The 19,585-nt window shown below is 39.9% G+C and overlaps 1 protein-coding gene across 1 annotated transcript in view; it reads left to right on the forward strand.

Annotated features, from left to right (window-relative positions):
- The window catches only part of HMCN1 (hemicentin 1), a 5,606,893-nt gene that overhangs the window by 4,579,291 nt on the left and 1,008,017 nt on the right, over nt 1-19,585 (forward strand). Inside the window, exon 72 of the mRNA XM_044085314.1 lies at nt 15,308-15,449. Coding sequence (XP_043941249.1) covers nt 15,308-15,449 — 142 coding nt within the window. The remainder of the gene's footprint in view (nt 1-15,307; nt 15,450-19,585) is intronic.

Consider the following 19,585-nt stretch of genomic DNA (forward strand, 5'->3'; position numbering starts at 1 on the left):
CTTTGTGGGCTTTTTCCAAGTGCTTACATTTTTTGAATAGTGTTGTGGTTTAAAGTACTGTAGCCCAGTTTTGCTTGCTGTACAGAATTTAAAAATTCTCTGCAAAGTATTATGTCAGAAATATTAGGGACAAATGGTTGTAACTAAGGAAATAATTCTTTTGAGCTGGGACACAGGCTCTGACTTGCCTAGATATAGTAAGGCCCTGTTAAGTTTAATTGTGGTGGTTACCAAAAAAGCAAAAACTAGAAAATGGAAATCAGTCTAAACAAACTATATTTAAAGTATTTAGTATTGTAACAGAGATAAAAAAAAAACTGGAAGTAGGATCTTTAGAAAATGGTAGGGGCAAATTAGACTGAAAAAAATGGGAATTGTGGGAACAATACATACAGAATAATGTTCTGTAGGAGGAGTGAAGTTTAAGGGAAGGTAGGAATTTAACAATTTCTGTAATGCTGGCCTGAGAACATATGTGAAGTACAATGTATGCAACTTGAAACATGTAAATATGGTTTGTTTTCTTTTGTATTAATGTATGTTTGCCTGTGTCTTAAGTGAAAATGTAATAAAGGTGTTTAAAAGCATTATCTTGCTTCTTTCCAGCCATTCGTTCCTTGTTGCAATGTTAAGTGTAGATACATTATAACTATGGAAAAAGTACTTTATTGCCTAAATATCTTTAACATATAAAGCAGTCATTGATAAGACTCCCCTACCTCACATTAAAAATACCCCATTGCACCCTATACAGAACTGTGTTACAATATAACATGCAATTTATATCATGAAAATATTATTAAAATACTAATAAGAACAAAAATCATTTTGCTTACAGTTATTTTTTTCAGTTCCTTCAGTGTTCTTCTAAATATTAATAGTCGATATGTTCATAGTTAAGTACTAGGCTAGCCATCCTTGTGGGCCATTTTAAATCTAGCCAATTTCCCGTCAAAGGTGAGAATCAGACCCTGAAACTTGTGTCTCTGATGTAAACAACTTAACTATTATAGCATCCCCAATTCCAAAATGTATCATTTGCTTATTTTATTTGTATTGTTTGCATAGGTTTATAGGTTCATAGGTGAATACTAGGTTAATTGCCCTCAATGGCTATTTTAATCCTATTCAATAACCTGATGCCATAATTAAACCCGGTACCTCATGTCTATGAGGTGAAGACTTTAACTATTATGCCAAACCCACCCTCACATGTTTTAATGACATAAAATGGGATGTGTGCTTTACAGTTCACCCAACAGTTTAACACAGGCAATAAACTCCAGTCTTCCTCGACTCATTCTTGCAAAGCCACATTTCACATGTCTAATCCTATATGTAATGCAGTTGATGCTTTATAGCCTCCCATTTATTGACTAATTTCACAATGTTGCGGATCTTTTTCACAATCATTACTATCTCTCAACACCAGTCTCTGTTTCAAATACAAAGTGCTCCTGATTCTTTTAGTCATTTCCTGTCCCTTTTTTTGGAACAGTGGAAACTTTTTCACTTGCAAAGTCTCTCTATGGGTTTGTTATTGTCAGAAAACTGTGAAGCAGTGTCCTTCTGCTTGATGGCACACTTTTTCTTGGGTAAACTTTTTCATTTCTTTCTTAGCCTGCTCTGCATCCGAAAGTGTATTTGATCCCTCAGAAAATATTCTGAAAACAAATGGATAGAGCAGCTTGAATCTCACACCTGCCTCTTGACATTCCCTGGTTGCGGGAATAAACTTATTTCTCTTCTGCCTGGTAATTAGTGAATAATCATTTTCCACAGATACCTGTACTTTCTGACTTTATTTTGTTAAGAGAAACTCTTTCTGCTGGTATGATGATCTTAGATGCTTTCTCTTGGCCAGATTTGGAGAATACACCATTCCAATTGCTTATTTGTGCGTTCATAAAATTAATAATTTATTTTCATTCCGTTTTCTATTATACAACAGAACATCTCAGATTTTTTTGCTCACTCTTATTTCTAATGGTATTTTTTGAAACAGCTCTTCTTGAGAAGTTTCATGCTCAGCCAACCTTTTCTTCATTTATTTCAGTCTCTGTTTTTGAAGTTTTATCAGCTTATCTGAATATCTAGTTTTAAAGGTTATTCTATTTTTATCCTGACTTTTTCTTATTCTGTCATGTATAATCCTTCATTGTTTCACTTACTTTAAACACATCTTGAGTGTTTTTCATTTATATTCCTCTAAATTGCTGGTAGCCATCTCCAGTAGTAAAGCTGAAACTTATACTGCGTTTTGTTGAACAACTGAAAGATTTTTCACCGCTGCAGTTTTTCTTTTCCTTTTCTGGTACATTTTCTGTTACATTCTCTCAATTTATTCTTTCCTGGAGTCCAAACAGTGTAATTACTAGCCTGTAACTGAAACGTATCCAGTTTGGTATTATTTATTGTTTCTTTTTTTTCACAATTGCAGTTTTCGTGAAGAGAGAGTTCTACTCAACCCATTGATCAGTGTACAGCCATCTTGAAAACATGCTTAAAAGTAATGTTGATCATTGTTTGATTCATCTTTTTACTGTCTTTTCCAGAATTAGTTTAAAATATCCAGAGAAAAATGTCAGAAAATCAAACTACTATTTTTTCCTTTGTCTCAAACAAGTTAGGAGCTCCAGTGGGAAAATAGATAATTTCCAAGTGACTGGTTAGCTGTTCTGGGTCCTGTGATGATAATGCTGTGAAGCATGTGCAGGTTCTAAACAACTGGTCTGAGCACATTTTACTGTTGCAGTAGAGCAAGGATAATTCAGATGAACTTTTCAGAAGTCTCTCAGTGGGAGATGTATGCATGGTGTCTCGCTGGCTGTCCTGAATTTCCTTTATCAAGCATTGTAAGCTAAGCCTTTTGGCAATTTTACTATGGCACTGCTTATGAGTATGTTAGACAGAACATTCTCCCATTGCTGATTGTATCAACTGAATAATCTGGCAGAAATGATTTCAGCCACCCCACATCTGAAGTTAGTCAAGCTAAAGTAAAGAAATAAGTGCATGTAAAATACAAGATACAAAAGGCAAGACAGGGGAAGATGGGAAAGGTTGTAACAAAGGATGGACTCATTCCTACAGACCTAGAATTATGCTAAGTATGTAATATTCATATCTGTCATTAACAGAATCCTATGGCATCCCTATTGGGTGGACCACTAGGGGAATGTGACACTGATAACAGTAGCCCATAGGCAAATCCTGATCTAGAGAGAAGATCTAATTTATAATTATATGCAGAGGTATTTAAGAAGGATCATGTAACTGCATTCTTAGAAAAGGCCACTGAAGTAGTTACAGCTCTTACAGAGTGGATTTAGTAAGGTTATATAATGGTTTATTATGTTAGAACAAAACTAAATGCAGTTAGGCAGCCATCTGATAAGGGTGATTTTGGATCTGAAGCGATCTGGTCTGTCCTTTTCAACCAGCTTCATGTGGTCAGAGGTACAAGATAGCACAGCACCAGGACTTTACCTAGAATTCCAACACTTCCCAAGTCCTGTAATGCCCTGCATTTTCTCCACTATCCCAAGATCTGTACTGGTGCTCATAGTGCACAGGAAAGGTTTGGACAATTCCTGATCTTCAGCAGAAAAAAAATACTTTTTGGTGTTCTGAGATTTTTTTTTTTTTTTTGGAGTATTTCTTACTAGTAACTGGGTTTACTTTACTTTTCTTCTTCCACAGGTCAGATGTTTCTATTTTTTTCTTCTTCAAAAACTGAGCTGTTTTCCCTTCATTCCGCTTAAGATACAAATATTCTGAACCTTCTTTTGGTGCTCCCCTTGATTTGATTCTATGACTGATATTGTAGAATGGTGATTAAGATTTTATTACTTGGTGAATTTGTTTGCTATGATTTCTATTTTTTGTTAGGAATATTTCTCCTTTCTTGCATATCTTATCAGTAGTTCAGTGTTAGTCAGTTTGGATGTATATGCACATTCAAGTTTCAGAAGTGTGTTAAGATGTGGAAATAAAATCCCGCCTTCAGACTGACATGTCCTATGGTTGATTTGCTGGGGTGCTTTGTACCTAAAACAGGAAAGTTTATAGCATGTTTGACAAAAGCATCATTAAGGACAGGAGAAATTAGTTGGTTTTGAAAGGGCTTTACCCAGAGAAAGGAAGAAAGTCATTCGCACCATTCAGAGTTTCAGAAACCTAGAGAAGGACAAGCCATATAAATGAAAAGAGGACTTTCCAGGGCTAGATCTTCCAAAAAAGTATCTTCTGTTCCTGCAATGTGTAGCAGAGAGAAGGAAGGTGATGAAGCTGTAATTGTTGACCACTCCCCTCCCCTCTGTATATAGACACAAAGAGGGTGAGTCATCATTCAGCATGAGAGGTATAGCTAGAATCTCTGTGTCTTCAGCTGAGAGATTTAGGCATATATTTAGTGGGCAAGTGAGTGTCAGGAGTAAAGTTGAGTAGGCTTATTCCTCCAGGCCTCCTTCAGAAAAATCTTTCAATAACAATAAATGTTTTTCTCTTACAGGAGCCAGGCAAAATGATGGGAGCACTTTTTCAAGCACAGATTAGGAAGTGTCTAGTCCCTTACCTGCTTGTTGGGTTGACAGATAAAGACAAATCCTCAGTGTTTCCCAGACCATCTTCCTCCTAATTGGTCTCAGTCTCAACAAGAATAGACTTAAGGTCAGCTGACTCTCAACAGGGTCACACATTGACTTTTGACGAGGCCTTTGCATTAGTGGTTGTTGGCATTGCAGGACTATAAAAATTGTCTTTGGTGCCATTTGTGTCACTGGTACTTTTTGCAGTTCCAGTTCTGTTGGCCCAGTGTTTTTCCTTAATCACTGGGGGATGGAGGGTAGTACCCTGGAGTCAGCATCAGTGCCAGTTTCCTTGGGGTGTTCTGTGCCTCACCGCCATGAGCTTGAGAGACTAGAGTTCACCATGTTAGCCCCAGTGAATTTGCCAACATTGAGGGGTTTTGTCCCAGCGACATCACCTCCCTTACTGACAGTGCCACCTTCATCCCCATGTTTTGCAAAACATACCAGGATTTCAGAGACTGGCACTGCACTTATGTTGTACTCTCCATTTCAAGTGCAGTTAGAACTGTTAACATAATGTTCTCTATACAAGGCTTACCTGCACCTGCACTTAAGGTCATGATATCTCCCCATTAAGACAATATTTTAGTGTTATCACAGTAAAATAGTAGAATACTAGGCTATCCACCCAAGGGGCCTTTTTAAGCCTAGCTATGCTTCCCAATAAAATTGATAAAGTATTGGTTCCCAAGGGTTTTGTGAGGGTATCTATACTTGGACATGGGTGGCCAAACATTTACAAGCTTCCTGTCTGTAATAGAAACATAGGTTCATATGTAAATACTAGGCTAGCTGCCCTTGAAGGCCATTTTAAGACTAACCAGTTTCCCTTTCTGTGCTCAAAATAACCTATCCCAGTGGGTTATAGATTGGCCTTACCCATCCCATGGTCGATAATTATATATTACCCCTAATGAGAATAACTGGAATCATACCATAGCTGAATTGAGGGAACCCATGCATGGGTAAAGCATTTAGGAGCTTCTGTGACACACACATACACACACACACACTTTGAGATTTGATGTATATACAAACACACAGACACTCCAGGAGAAGGCTGTCACAGGTTTACTAGCTATGCCCCCTTCTGCCCAGATTAAAAGGTAGTTATCACTACCACCACCCAGCTATTTATCAGCTACTATAAGGCCCTTCCCAAAGGGTGACCAATCCTACTGTGTGATGTTACTGTTATCCAAATGGTAAGTGTGACCAAGACTTTCAGGGCTGTTGGCGTGGCCTATACAGTATCACCAAATACATGTGCAAGTACTCTAAGAGCTTAAATATCTCTAAACAAACCAGCCACAATTAAAATGTTTATATATATGTAATAACAAATAATAAAAAAACAAGATGATACTCAATAACTCAACACAGTGACCACAGAGTTCAGAGTCACAGGAAATATTTTAAAACAACATCGCAGGACAGTCTCAAATAAATACAGAAAACATCTAAACTAATCTTTAGTATATTCCTATATATATCTAAGAGAGATTACTGTACCCTGATTACTTACTATTAGCAAGGCAAGTGCTGATGAGAGGATGTTTCCAGGTCTAAAGACAAATACAAAATGCACAAAATCTGTCTCTGAGAGAGTTCTTAAATTACTATCAAACATTACTGCTGGGTCAGTTCAGATTACATCACTCTTTGTCACCTGCCTTCAGTTCCCAGTCTACCAGAAACTTAACAAAATTTTAGCATCTCTGTGTGAGTGATACATATCTCTCAGAAGTTTGCCTAGAACTGGAAGTCATAAAACAGTTAAACAGGTTTACATTTGAAACCTAGTAATTATTTCTGTTTCAAGACGATAGGAAAACCTCTAACTCTAGACATTGTGTCTGCTCTGAGATGAAACAGAGGTAACAGAATCGTAAAACAATTTCCACTTATTTTCTTGACGTTTTGCAAGTTAACTCTGTATGTTCCAGCTTTTACCATTAAAACATACATTTGCACAGACATATAGTTTACTTTCTTTTCTGTTCTTTCCCAGTAGGGTATGCTGTGGTTACATTCTTGAAGCTCAGTGCATAACATACAGTTCTCTTACATTTGTAAGACAAGCATATGAATTATATCACTATTCACAAATGGCATATGATTATTTACAAAATTCCAGACAGCTGGGCTGGCAGTGTCACATCTCTGTACAAATCATATTCATATTTTCAAGTGACATACAATTATGTACAAAATTCCAGATAGCTGGACTGGCAGTATTTTCTTGGTGTCACATTTCTCCCTTCCCTGAAAACTCAAACTAGTTTTTCGAGTGACCCTTGACAAATGTTGCTTGAGAGGTTGAGCCTGTCTGGGAATACCTTACCCTATTCCCTGTCTTGAGATTCCAGCTGCCTTGGCATTGCTGACCCCAGTACAGTGCTGCACTGTCTCATCATATGGCTGCAACCCAAGGCTCCAGCATAATAATTTGTGATTTTCCTGGCTGGCCTGGCTCCCTGTAGCCATAGATCCCCTCAGACTCCTCCTGCCTTGTGCTGCAAATATTCAGCACAAGGTCCTCCCTGTGATGGTAAGGTTTCATTATGTTAACATGGTGCAGTTTGTGCCCCTGCCTCCTGCCTAGTAGTTCTGCCATGTAGTTAACATCACTGATCTTCCTTACCACATTGTAGGTCCCTCCCAAGCTGCCTGCAGCTTGTTGTGTCTGACAGGAATGAGAACCATTACCTGCTGCTCTAGAGCATATTCTCTGGCTCAAGCATTCTTGTCATACCAGACCTTTTTCTGCTTTTGGGCTTCTGCCAGATTCTCCTGGGCCAGTCAAACAAAAAAATATGAAGCAAAATCTGGATATAATGCAAAATTGTGAACAGTTGAGAGGTATGCTTCCCAATAGATACAATAATGCATTTTTGGCACATAGGTGCTAGACCAGGGGTGTGTATGTATATATATATGTATATATATATATATATATATATATATATATATATATATATATATATATATGTGTGTGTAGATATATATATATATATATATATATATATATATATATATATATATATATATATATATATATATATATATGTGAATGTGTGTGTGTGTGTGTGTATGTAGCCTAACAATGTATTTTACCAGCAAAGGTTGATTTTTTTCCAGCAAGACTATTTTTAGTTAACTATATTTTTTTAGCTAACTTTAGCTAATCTTCGTACTTCACTATTGGAGGTTTACAGTGCTTCTATTAACCACGTATGAGCTGGCTCAGGGTATCTAACCTATCAGATTGTAAGGTGTGATGTCAAGTTGTCGTGCCCAATCACAATAAAGTTTTTTTTCACCCACACTTGATTGGCTCCCACTGACACACCACCAGGTACTCTTATAAAAGGAAATCCTCAGGATCACTCTTTCCATTAAGGAACTACGCTTCGATGGTGATTGTACTTCTGGTACTTTTTACTTCAATAAAGTACGACCTTCTAGAATCTGAACTTCGACTATGTTGATTTTTTGCCACCACAGCGAGCAGAGCTCCTTAGCCGAGCCACATTTACATTGTTTTGCCTGTTTTTTCTGTGTGTTTCATCTTTAATTTCTAGCTGCCACACTAGCGGTTCCTCTCACCAGGCAACCTGACCAGCCAGAACTACGACCTGTATACGAAGCCTTTCTAAAGGCTTTACTCAGCCTTCAACCACAAGCTGGCACGCACAGCCTTTCTCAAGGCTTTACCTGTAGTCTAGCTTCTTCACCGACATCCCACCATACCTTTATTAAGGCAGCCTACCTGGTTATCCATTTGTTCTTGGCTTCTCTAGGGTATTTTATTCGTGAATATATATATATATATATATATATATATATATATATATATATATATATATATATATATATATATATATATATATATATATATATATATATATATATATATATATATATATATATATATATATATATATATATATATATATATATATATATATATATATATATATATATATATAATATATATATATATATATATATATATAATATATATATATATATATAAACATTCTCCAGCCACTGATCCAAGTTTTATTTGAATAAGTGCAGAGATGAACTCTGCTTCACATGGTTGGGATGCCTGTTCCAGGGAAGGATTAGTCTCTGATACACATACCTGTCCCTCCAGCATGTCCCATTTATGTTGCAGGCAGGGTTTAGGTCCCAGGATTTGGGTGATCCTGATGCTATTTGTTTAAGGATATGCAGAAGGTCTGTTAGGGCTGGATTGAATGAAGCTTTGTATGCCAGGTGTAGGTCACCTCTCAACAACCTCTCAACAACCTGTAGGAGGCCAAGTATAACGACGAGGCTTTTAGGCAGTCCTTATAGGACTTGCTTTCCATGCCATGCATTCTTTTTATGTGTAACCTCTGAAGTCACTTCAGTTGTTCCATATGCCTGGCCAGATTCATACAGAAGGGTGCACTGTACTTAGTGATTGGTCTTATGAGAGCAGGATACAATGGAACAGTGACACGTTTGGATCTAGATGCCATACCCCTGCTTATAAGTTGTGCAACATAGAATGATTTCCTCACTACATTCGACACATGATGGTCAAATGCCAAATCACTTTCTACATGCATTCCCACATCCCTGACTACAGAGTCTACTTCTAGAGGTGTGCTCTCAATGTAGTAGTTTGCTGAAGTGGCTGTCTTTTTGAAAGATAATTTGATGCACATTTTGGCATTGAGTTTTATACCATGAATCTGGAATCAGTTATTAGTCTGTGTCAGGTCTTCTTGCTGTATATTTATGTCTTGGGGATTCAATAACTGCACGCAATTTGCTGTCATGCATGAATGTGATCAACCAGAGGCCCTAGACTTTAGCCTTGACTTCAGGGTAGTAGATGCTAAACAGGAGCGGCCCCCAGCACTGAGCTCTGAGGCACCACACTAGTAACTAGCCTTTTTGTGGAAGTAGATCCCCCCTATTCTAACTTATTGGGCTCTGTCTGTAAGTCATCTGGCTATCCAGTGGGTGATCTGGGGTTTATACCTAGTTTAGTGAGCTTCTACAATGCCTGAGTGTGTTATTCTGTCAAATGCCTTGACTCAGTCGAGGAAGGATTTTGCCCTCATTCATTGCATTGGTGACCTTGAAGAAGTAAACAAGGCTCAGTTATCAAGATCTGCCCTTGGCACACATGAACCGATTTGGGTCCAATGTTTGTAGGTTACTTATGCTGTCATTTACGATATATATGACTATTCTCTCCATAGCTGTAATTACCAGACTAGTCAGTCTTATGAGTCAGTAATTCTCATGGTCCATGGATTGCCCACCCTTGTGCAGCAGGATAACTATTGCAGTCCTCCATTCATTTGGCACAAAGCCTGTTTGGAAGCTATAGTTAAACAGTGCTTATAATGTTCCCAATAGTTCTTGTTTCATGTTATAAAGGATGCATACTGGGATATTATCAGGACCCGTTGATGCAATGTTGCTGGCATTGGAAAGTGGCTTTTGTACCAGCTCTGTTGTGGTAGTTAGCGGAGTTATGGATATGGGTATTTCCTAAGGGGAGAGGATGATAAAACTGGAGATACATTTGTAGGCCTGAAGGTTTGTTATGTCTTCTGACTACGTATGGGTGGTACTATTTACAATTAATTTGGTACATTGAAGTATATTGTGTTTGAGGTTACAGACATAACTAAAGAATGTTTGTGATTGTTCTGGGCCTATGAGGCTAATTTTACCTCAACTTTGGATTTGGTGGACTTGATTAACCCCCAAAGTTGCTTGTGTAAGTTGACTTTTTTACCTTGTTGAGCATTACACTTCCTTTTTTTGCCGTGAATTTCTTCCTGTTATTATACAACTTACTGATGTTAGGATTCCACCAGAGTGGCTTGCATTTTGAGTTAATCCTGTTTTTAATCCAGGTAGGTACAGTTATCTGTATGCAACTGTTAATATGATTGCACAGGGTTTTGTGAACAATTCAACATAAGCAGCAGTGTTCTCAGGGTTTAGGGGCTTGAAATTATGCTGGGGTATCACTTAGTAGTAGGACATTTACCCTACAATAATTCCTAAAAGTTCCAAGATTAGCCAGTGTTCCTGATTTTACCTTTATTTCAAAGGAGACGGCTTTATGGTCTAACCAGTCTGTAGAAGACATTACACTTGGGGGGGTGCAACTGTTGGCCATACTTGTGAGGACCAGCTTGAGAATGTATGTGTCCCTAGTTGGCATAAGGACTAACTGGTCCAAGGTGTCTGCATTTCCAAAGTCAAGCAATCTCTGGGCCTGCATGTTAGGGATCATGTATGATTCCCAGTTTATACTGGAGTATTTAAAGTCACCCATGAGTATGGTGTTAGGTTAGGGATTGTGTATGATTCTCAATTTATACCGAAGTAGTTAATGCTGCCCATGAGTATGGTACTAGGTTGAGTGGGGAGTGTCTCCAGTATATGTAAGTATACTTTATTGTTTTCCTGGGTTATAGAGGGGGACCTATAGTTTGCAAGGATATGGCATGGGATTTTGTTGAAGATAATTTGGATGTGGAGAAGCTCAAATGTGTCATACTGATAGGCCAACCTTGAAGTATGTTTTGTTTTCAATATAAATAGAGACACATCCACTTTTTGTCCCATCCTGTGCAGTAGTTGGTCTAAATGTATGGAAGGCATTTTAGCCATATGCTCCAGGAGAGCTCCCAGTGGTTTTATAACATGCCTCTATTACTGCATAGACATCTGTATTCTTCAGGGTAAGGAAACCCTACAGGGAGTCGAGTTTCTTGTTTAGACTCCTGGCATTGAACAGTAGGATCTTCAGAATTTCCTAGGCTAGTTTAGCTATGTCAGTAGGTATACCAGTTTGGCAATGCCTAATAAAGGCAGTGTGGGGGGGACATTCTTTTAGCCAATATTCAAAATCCCAGAGAGAACAGGTGCTGACCATCTCTGGCCAAGCAGCATGATCTATCGATCATATCCTCCCAGAATGACAATTATTGTACCTCATTCAAATGACACCATACTCTAAGCCAACTGTTAGCCAGTTATTTTCTATTCATATTGTGGGATCATCCTTGGAGAAGGTTGAATGTTGCCCAGTGCTAGGCTTATAGGGGCCAGGGACACATTGTCCGAGAGCTCCATCATGTCTCTCTTCATGTAGTCCAGGGATGTACATCTCAGGTCATTTACACCTGCATGAACTTTGAGTCATACTGGTACATGTGGCTCATTGACCTAAGTACATGCATGATTTGACAAATCCTGGCCCCTAACAGACAACTGGCCTTAAGCTGTCCTTGCTTAGCTTGGTGAGTGGGACATAATTGTGTGATGGTGTGCCTTATGGGTTAGAAGCTGAGATACTGTGGGATGTGTCAAGATGTGTCATGTTGGGTGTTAATTTTCTGGAATGCTGTGGACTTCTGAGGAAAATTTTTTGTTTGTGCAATGTCTTGGATGTCTTTGTGGTTTAGTGAGATTACATTCAGCATATATGGGTCTGTGTATCTGCTGCATACTATGTGAGGTGAGTGTAGTGTGCATGCTACTGACAACCTGTTTGTTATTATAATTGCTTGTTTATGAGATCCTTGCCTCCACTGACATTATGTAGCTACATCTCTCACACACCATATCAGTTTGTTTAAGAATTAACTGGTTCTCAGTAAACATTAGACAGTTGCTACATTGCCTCAGGGCACCTGTATCCACAAGGCTGGCTGCAGAGATAACGGGGAAGTGCATGTCCATGATCATGGATCCTTATTTCATGTTTTGGAAGCGGATGGTACAACAGGGGATTTACAGCTGGCTAGCTTGTTTGCTGTAAAGAGTATAGACTACAATCAGGACTATCTAAGACTAAGCTTGTGGGGGTGCTTCTTAGGGCTCAAATTAGTAGTTCTTTATGCAACTAAGTACTATGGCAATTTCAGGAGTAGTTTTATATGGAAACTATGAATTCTGTGTGCCTGTGTACATACAGGGCACTGCTAACCACTACTGGGCAATGAGCAGTGTCTCACAAATGTGCTGAATAAACAAAGCATACGGCCCTCTAACCAATCAAGCAGTCTCGTGTAAAGCCTTCCCGTGTGATTCCCTGCTCACACAGACCAGGCTGTCTTCTACTGCCACAGAAAAACAGTCCCAGGGCTTTTTAATATAAAACAACACTACAGTTACCCCAAAATGAATTCAGACAGGACAGTTTATTTATTTATTGGACATTTGTTTATCAGGAAATGTTCAACTGGGCCAGAAAGTGTCCATTTTCATTGGAGGCCCGGGGAGAAAAACTCCACAATCACAGTCTTTCAAAAATCAAGTGCAAATACTTTAAATAAGGAAGTGGTTTGTTACACTACAAAACATGAAAGTGAAAAAATGTTGTAATGAGAAACAACATAGAACATATGTTTCGTATTAGAGTACAATGAAAAACAATAACATGAGTTGGAAAAAATACATGAGGACAAACTCAATAGTCATATTATTTGTTGCATAGATTAGAATGGGATAAATGAGACCTGAGACAATTCTAGTAAGATATTTAAAGATATATTAGAGATTACATGATTAGAAACAGTGAGGGGAAATTGAGTGATGTCTTAGTATTTTAAATAGTGTTCATGTAATGATTATAGAAGGAAGCAGGATGGAGAGGAGGAGATTATAAGAAGAGTGCAGCGTAGGGTATCTTCATGTAGCTTAGGTGAGTAAGGAGGAAAGAGGTAGAAGAAAGGTCTGCGGAGATGAAGTGGATAAGGTAACATAGTGGGAAAAACAAAAGAAAGGAGTGGAGTAGAAGGCTGGAGAGGGTTGTGAAGTGTGATTTAGGTTGAAGGGGGTTAGTAAAGTATAGCAAGTAAGTTCAGCCAGAATTGGCTAGCTCAAAACACACATTTTTAAACTAGCTCAAAACATACACTTTTTAAAATGACTGTAATGCAGAGAAACCAGCAGCAAGGTCAGTAAAAGGTATAGCACTTTACAGTGATAAAGGGCAGAAAATACAACAAATAATTCAAAAATATAGCGGCAACAGTACTTTTAAATGTCTTAGTGCAAAAAAAAACAGTTTAAATTCTGATCTTGATAGGATTGCACTGGATACAAGCCACATGTTTGTGACTGTGGAAATGAGCCAGGAGCTGTGCTAACACACCAAATTTATAGAGGCTGAGGACACTGACTAAACAAAGCAAATAGCCTTTTAATCAATCGAGCTGTCTCACTTAAAGCCATCCTGTGTGATTCCCAGCTCAGACAGACCAAGTCACGTTCTGCTACCACTAGAAAAAGCAGTCTTAAGCCTTCCTAATTTAAAATCACACTACAGTTAGCCCAAAGTAAATTCAAACAGGACAATCAAGCAAACTAGCTAGAAACACACTTTTAAAAGAACTACAGTACAGAGAAACCAGCAGGAAGATTAGTGAAAAACGTAGCACTTTACAGTGATAAAGGGTAGAAAATACAATAAATAATTTGAAAATAAAGCAGCAGTACTATTACATATCTTGTAAAAATGAAAAAAAATCTATTTAAAATTACTTATCTTTGCTCTGAGCAAAGAGTATTTGTGAGCTCTGTGGAAATGAGCTCACAAGCTGATCAACAGCAGGATCTTTCCCACAGATCTGGGTCAGCTTCTCCTTCCACTTCCTTCTCGGTTTCTCCCCACTAAGGAAAGGAGATATGCATAACTGCAAGAAGAGGCATATTGATTTCCTCAATAAAATCACCTGCCCCAGACATTAAAGACAGCAGTGCAGCATTCCCCCTATGTCTTCCACCTGTTGACCTGAAGTTTGCGGAGATCATAAGGGGGAATAATAAGAGAGATGGCCTCAGGAACTCTTCTCCTTAGCCAACAACTTCCTGCAGGAGGCGAGACTTGCAGAATGGCTGCACATTGGGTGATGGGTGAGTTGGAACTCTTCCACTGTGAAAGCTGGGAATTTGTTGAGGAACCAGTGGAGATTGTCAGTTTAGGTGGAGTTGTATATGTGCTGTAGGTCTGGTCATGAGAGGTGCCAGCTGTCTTTGTGTGTGAAGGCAGGAGAAACTATTTGTTCTGTTTTAGTGATAGACCCTATTTCACAGTTTGTCTGCCTGTATGTTAATATGTATATACATTTGCTCAGCACTGTTGACATACTCCTCTTGTGTCCAACACAACATTTACACATATAGTTCCTGTCTATGTGTTTTCATTTCCCATCCATCCGCAAATGTTTGTTCTAGAAAGCACAACAGAGTGTTGCCTTACATCTTGTTAGCTGTGCTATACTGCCCCTCAATTTCCATAGTGTGTATATAATGAAGTTTATTTGCATTGGATATTTTTGAATTACTTTATGTTGGCATGATGGAGTGAAATACTTTGGTGCATCAACTAGATTATTCATGGACACATGTCTTCATAGAGAACCTGTGCCTTCAGTTTTTTTCATGGTTCATGCATGTAGTGGCAAGGTAGTGAAGTGAGTTACACTATTTTTAATTTGCTGTAAAAATACAGAAAATTCAATGTGTATGCATATGTGTGAGCATGTGTGTGTTAACAAATGAAAAATAAATGGATAAATGAGACAAACTTCCACAGATTATTGACTTCCATGGTGGTTTATGTTACTGCATGCAATAATTATATTTATATTGTCTTAACACTTTTTTTTTTGCTTGATTAGGCTACACCTCGAATCCGTATCTTAGCAAGTGGACGCTACCTGCAAATTAACAATGCAGATTTAGTGGATGGAGCAAACTATACATGTGTTGCAAGCAACATTGCAGGCAAAACTACACGAGAGTTCAGTCTTGCAGTGCATGGTATGGAGCAAACATTTCAGAGACAAAATCTACATTATTTTCATATTTGTTTTACTTCTTTGTGTCAGTTTAAAATATACTTTTTGTAGTTGAGGATATATTCTTTATTTTGCTAATATTTTGAGTGTTGGACAAAAGAAAGACCTGTTTTAAAACAGGAACAATAATCAAGCTAAAAGCTTAAAAAATAATAGAATGGATTTAAAATCTATGGCATTAGTAATGTGCATAATCTTTTGAATACAGCTGAGCAGTTTGTCAAAAGAAAAAAATTAAACCACTAAAAAAATTAAATGTTCTAACATAAAACCAACAATGAAATGAATTAAAGGTTGCAGTTGTAGAAATAAATGGTGCATTTAATTTTTGTTTTTGTGCAGAAAAGTAGTTTATATATGTATACTGTAGTGCATGAAGGGTCAAATGATTTTTTTATGTCCTTTTGACTGCATCTCTTTTAGATTTTAATGTTTGGAACTGATGCAAGAACATACCGCACTGTAAAAGTAACATAATTGTATTTGCTCCCATTAAATATGTACTCCAGAAATGGCATCTGAGTGTTCTGGCCATATGATCCATATGTTCTCACTATACAGACCACTTGGCAGTGTGACATTCTCTCTTATGAAATGCTGCAATTTTTTCATTAATATGTAAACACTTCTCCAAAATGGTGATTCTCCCAGATATGCATTCATACAAGCTTGTGTCACTTTAGTCTGTCATCCAAATCCTGCTGGAAGATAGATTTATGCTATTTTCAGACAGGTTTGTTTCACACCACAGAAAGTGATTAAACTCTTACTGAAAGCAACAGATGTGAAGTTGTTCGATCTTGCCGTTTGTTCTTACACACGGGTTCGGAGCCGATCCCTCGGCTCTGAGTCGGCCACATTCCAAGCTCTGTGTCTAAGAGAAGCTCGAGGCACAGTCCCTATCCCATGATCCTCTCCTGCTAATCCTCAGATCTAGTTTGCCGCTGCAACAGGTCTCAACGTCGAGTGAGAGCTCGGGCCAGTATCCTTTTTTCTATATAAAAAAATTCTATATATTTCTAAAAAGTTAAAAATAATTAGAGATTTTTCTTAGTATTAGTTAGTAGTAGTGTGTGTGTGTGTGTGTGTGTGTGTGTGTGTGCACGTGTTGTTTTAAAATAGTGTTTAAAATAGTGTTTAAGAATTTGTGGGAGCAGCTGCTCCTAGGCCTTAGGCCAATATCTTTCTGTCAGGGCTCTGTCAGATTTTTCTGTGTGAAGTACCTTTTTTCCTAGTTAACGTCTTGTTGTAACTTTTTACCTGTGTGTTTAGTCAGGTTAGTTATTGTGTGTGTGTGTGTATATATATATATATATATATATATATATATATATATATATATATATATATATACAGTTATATACATATTAGTATTCATACTGTATTTTTCTATTCAGAATATGTCAGAGAAAGCCAAGTCTGGTTTTAAACGTTGCCAGTGTGGACAGAAAATGTCCTTAACAGACAACCACGTTTCCTGCGTCTACTGTCTAGGCCCTCTCCATCTTCAGGAGGACTGCTCCATCTGCCACTCATTTAGTGGCAGAGTGATGATGGAAAGACGCAGGAAACTGATTGAGAGGGGTCTCCTGAAGCCGGAGTTTCAGGAGGCATTAGAGAAGGCAGACCAGTCATCAAAGTCTTCGGAGGGGTCGAAGTCTTCGATGGTATCGGAGCCCAGGTCATCGGCTCCGAGTACCTCTGTTAAGATTCAGTCGCCGGCTCCACAGACCTTGGAGCCGAGCACTGAGCTGCTGCCTCAGGGCGAGGTCCAGGCCTTGGAGCCGGTGTCAAAGGTGCTCCCTTCATCGATCCTTCGCTCGGTGACCTCTTCAACCCGTTCCTCCAGAGCACTGTCAGACACCGATGTGGATCGAGTGGTGCAGAAGCTGATGGAGAACACGGCCTTATCCAAACTAATTGCGGTTTTGTTCCAATTGGTTTCGAAGCTTGAAGCCCTTCCTGTTCCATCCATAGATCCTCCTTCGAGACTCATTGAGTCATCGGAGCCGGGAGTCGAGGATCTGATGATTGTTGATCCCCCGAAGCTGAAGCCTTCTTTAGTGCTTTCGGCTCCACTGACCTTGACACCCTCGGTACCCATCGAGGAGTCTCGGAGCCGACAGTCTCTCCTTGGTTCCGGGAGGGAGAGTCGAACCGAAATTTTGGTTCCGACTCTTCCCCTCGGTGCCTCGGCACAGATTAGTTCGGCTCCGTCCTCTGGATCGGAGCCCGTGGTTCTGGGCCCGGGGAGGCTACCATCTTCTTCAGAACCGGTGAAGTCCTCGGCCTGGGGCTCCGGTGCCTTCGAGGCCATGAGGAAGGTTTTGTCTGGTAAGACATTCACATCTTCAGATTCCTCTTCTCCCTCCCCGAAAGGTCCGCGTTTTGTCTCTGCACCACCGGTCCCCACCAAGCGTAGAGACCCAAAGCCTCAGTCAGCCCCAGAGGGTGAACCCTGCTCCTCGGAAGCTTCACCAGATGTCCCCTCTGATGAAGTCCCAAGGAAGAGATTGTGCAAGATGAGGCACCTTGATTCCCCACAGGAATCATTGACATCGGACACTGACTTGGATGAGTCAGAGGGGTCCCCACGGTCCTCTCCGAGGATGTCTCATTTGCCGACATCCTGGAAATTCTCAAACAGAGGGGTGACTGGCAGTCACTTACCCCCACTGAGGATGAGTTGGTGTTGCTGAAGGCCTTTGGGGCTCAACCTTCCACCTCCTGGGTAACTCCGCCCTTCGACGAGTTAATGGATTTAATAGCTCGAAGGGTGTGGGAGTCCCCTGACACTTTGGAACCAGCCCCTCGGAGGCCCAATAAGTACATCACTGCTCCCCAGGATAAAGCGTATCTCACCAAGGGAGTCCCAGTTGATGCTATGGTGGTGGCGGCGGCCACCAAGAAAGAAATGTCTGAAGCATCTTCCTCTGTTCATCCTCCTAACAAAGACTCTAGGACGATGGACAGGTACGGGAAGTGCATTTTTAGTTCAGTGACTTTTTCCATGCGATCGCTGAAATACCTCACTCATTTTACCCGTCTTCAGAGAGATCTCCTCAAGGAATTGGGAGATACTCTACAGGGTACCACAGATGCTGCTGTCTCCGACAAGGTGACAGCACAGCTCAATACCTTAAACTCTATCGTTAACTCATCCATGCGGCTCATTTTGTATGCAGCCGAGGGATCGAGTAGGGCTGCAGCTTCAGCGATCGCTCTGAAGAGACAATCCTGGATGCGCCTATGCTCCTTTGCGGAAGCCTTCAAGTCTTCCTTTGTTAATGCCCCTTTTGATGGCTCCTCCTTGTTTGGGCCCAAAGTGAAGGAGACGCTCACTAGGTGTGAGCAAGAAGGAAAGACCCTGTCTGCCATAGGGGTCCATTTTCCACCCCTTCTAGACCATACCCCAAAGGGCAGAGAGGTGGAAAAATGTGGTTCCGGAAGACTCGGGGAGCTTTCCAATCCACACCTAGTGAAACCCCCTCCAGAGACTGAGAAGGGGGAAGGAATGGAAGACGACACCCAGGCGGCAGAGGGGGTCCGCAGAACCAGGGTGACAGGGATAGTGTTCCTGGGAAGCCCTTCCAGCACTCCTGAGGGGAGGCCCGGCTGTTCTTCTCTGGAGGCAGTCGGGGGTCGCTTGGCTTTATACCAAGAGGGCTGGCTAAATCTCACTTCAGATTCCTGGGTAAAAAGCATAATAACCAGAGGATACAACATCCCTCTCTTAGACAATCCTCCCACCAAAAAAAGATTCCCAGATGTTCCACCCACTCTGCAGGATCAGGCAGCCATAGAAATACAAAGGCTGTTAGAAAAAAGAGTCATCCAGCCAGTCCTGGCAGACCAAATAGGATCCGGAACTTACTCAAGGTTCTTTTTAGTTCCAAAGAAAGCAGGGGACTGGAGGCCGATACTGGACCTCAGCAAACTCAATACCTTCGTGAAGAAGGAGAAATTCCGGATGGTCACGCTACAATCGATCCTTCTGTTTCTTCAAATGAATGATTGGATGTGCTCTATAGATCTCAAGGATGCATACTACCACATAAAAATGACCAGGCCATCCAGAGATCACCTGCGCTTCCAGCT

The sequence above is a fragment of the Protopterus annectens genome, chromosome 10.part0 (assembly GCF_019279795.1).
Source record: "Protopterus annectens isolate FY-2018-M chromosome 10.part0, PAN1.0, whole genome shotgun sequence".
In the NCBI taxonomy this organism is placed as follows: Eukaryota; Metazoa; Chordata; order Ceratodontiformes; family Protopteridae; genus Protopterus; species Protopterus annectens.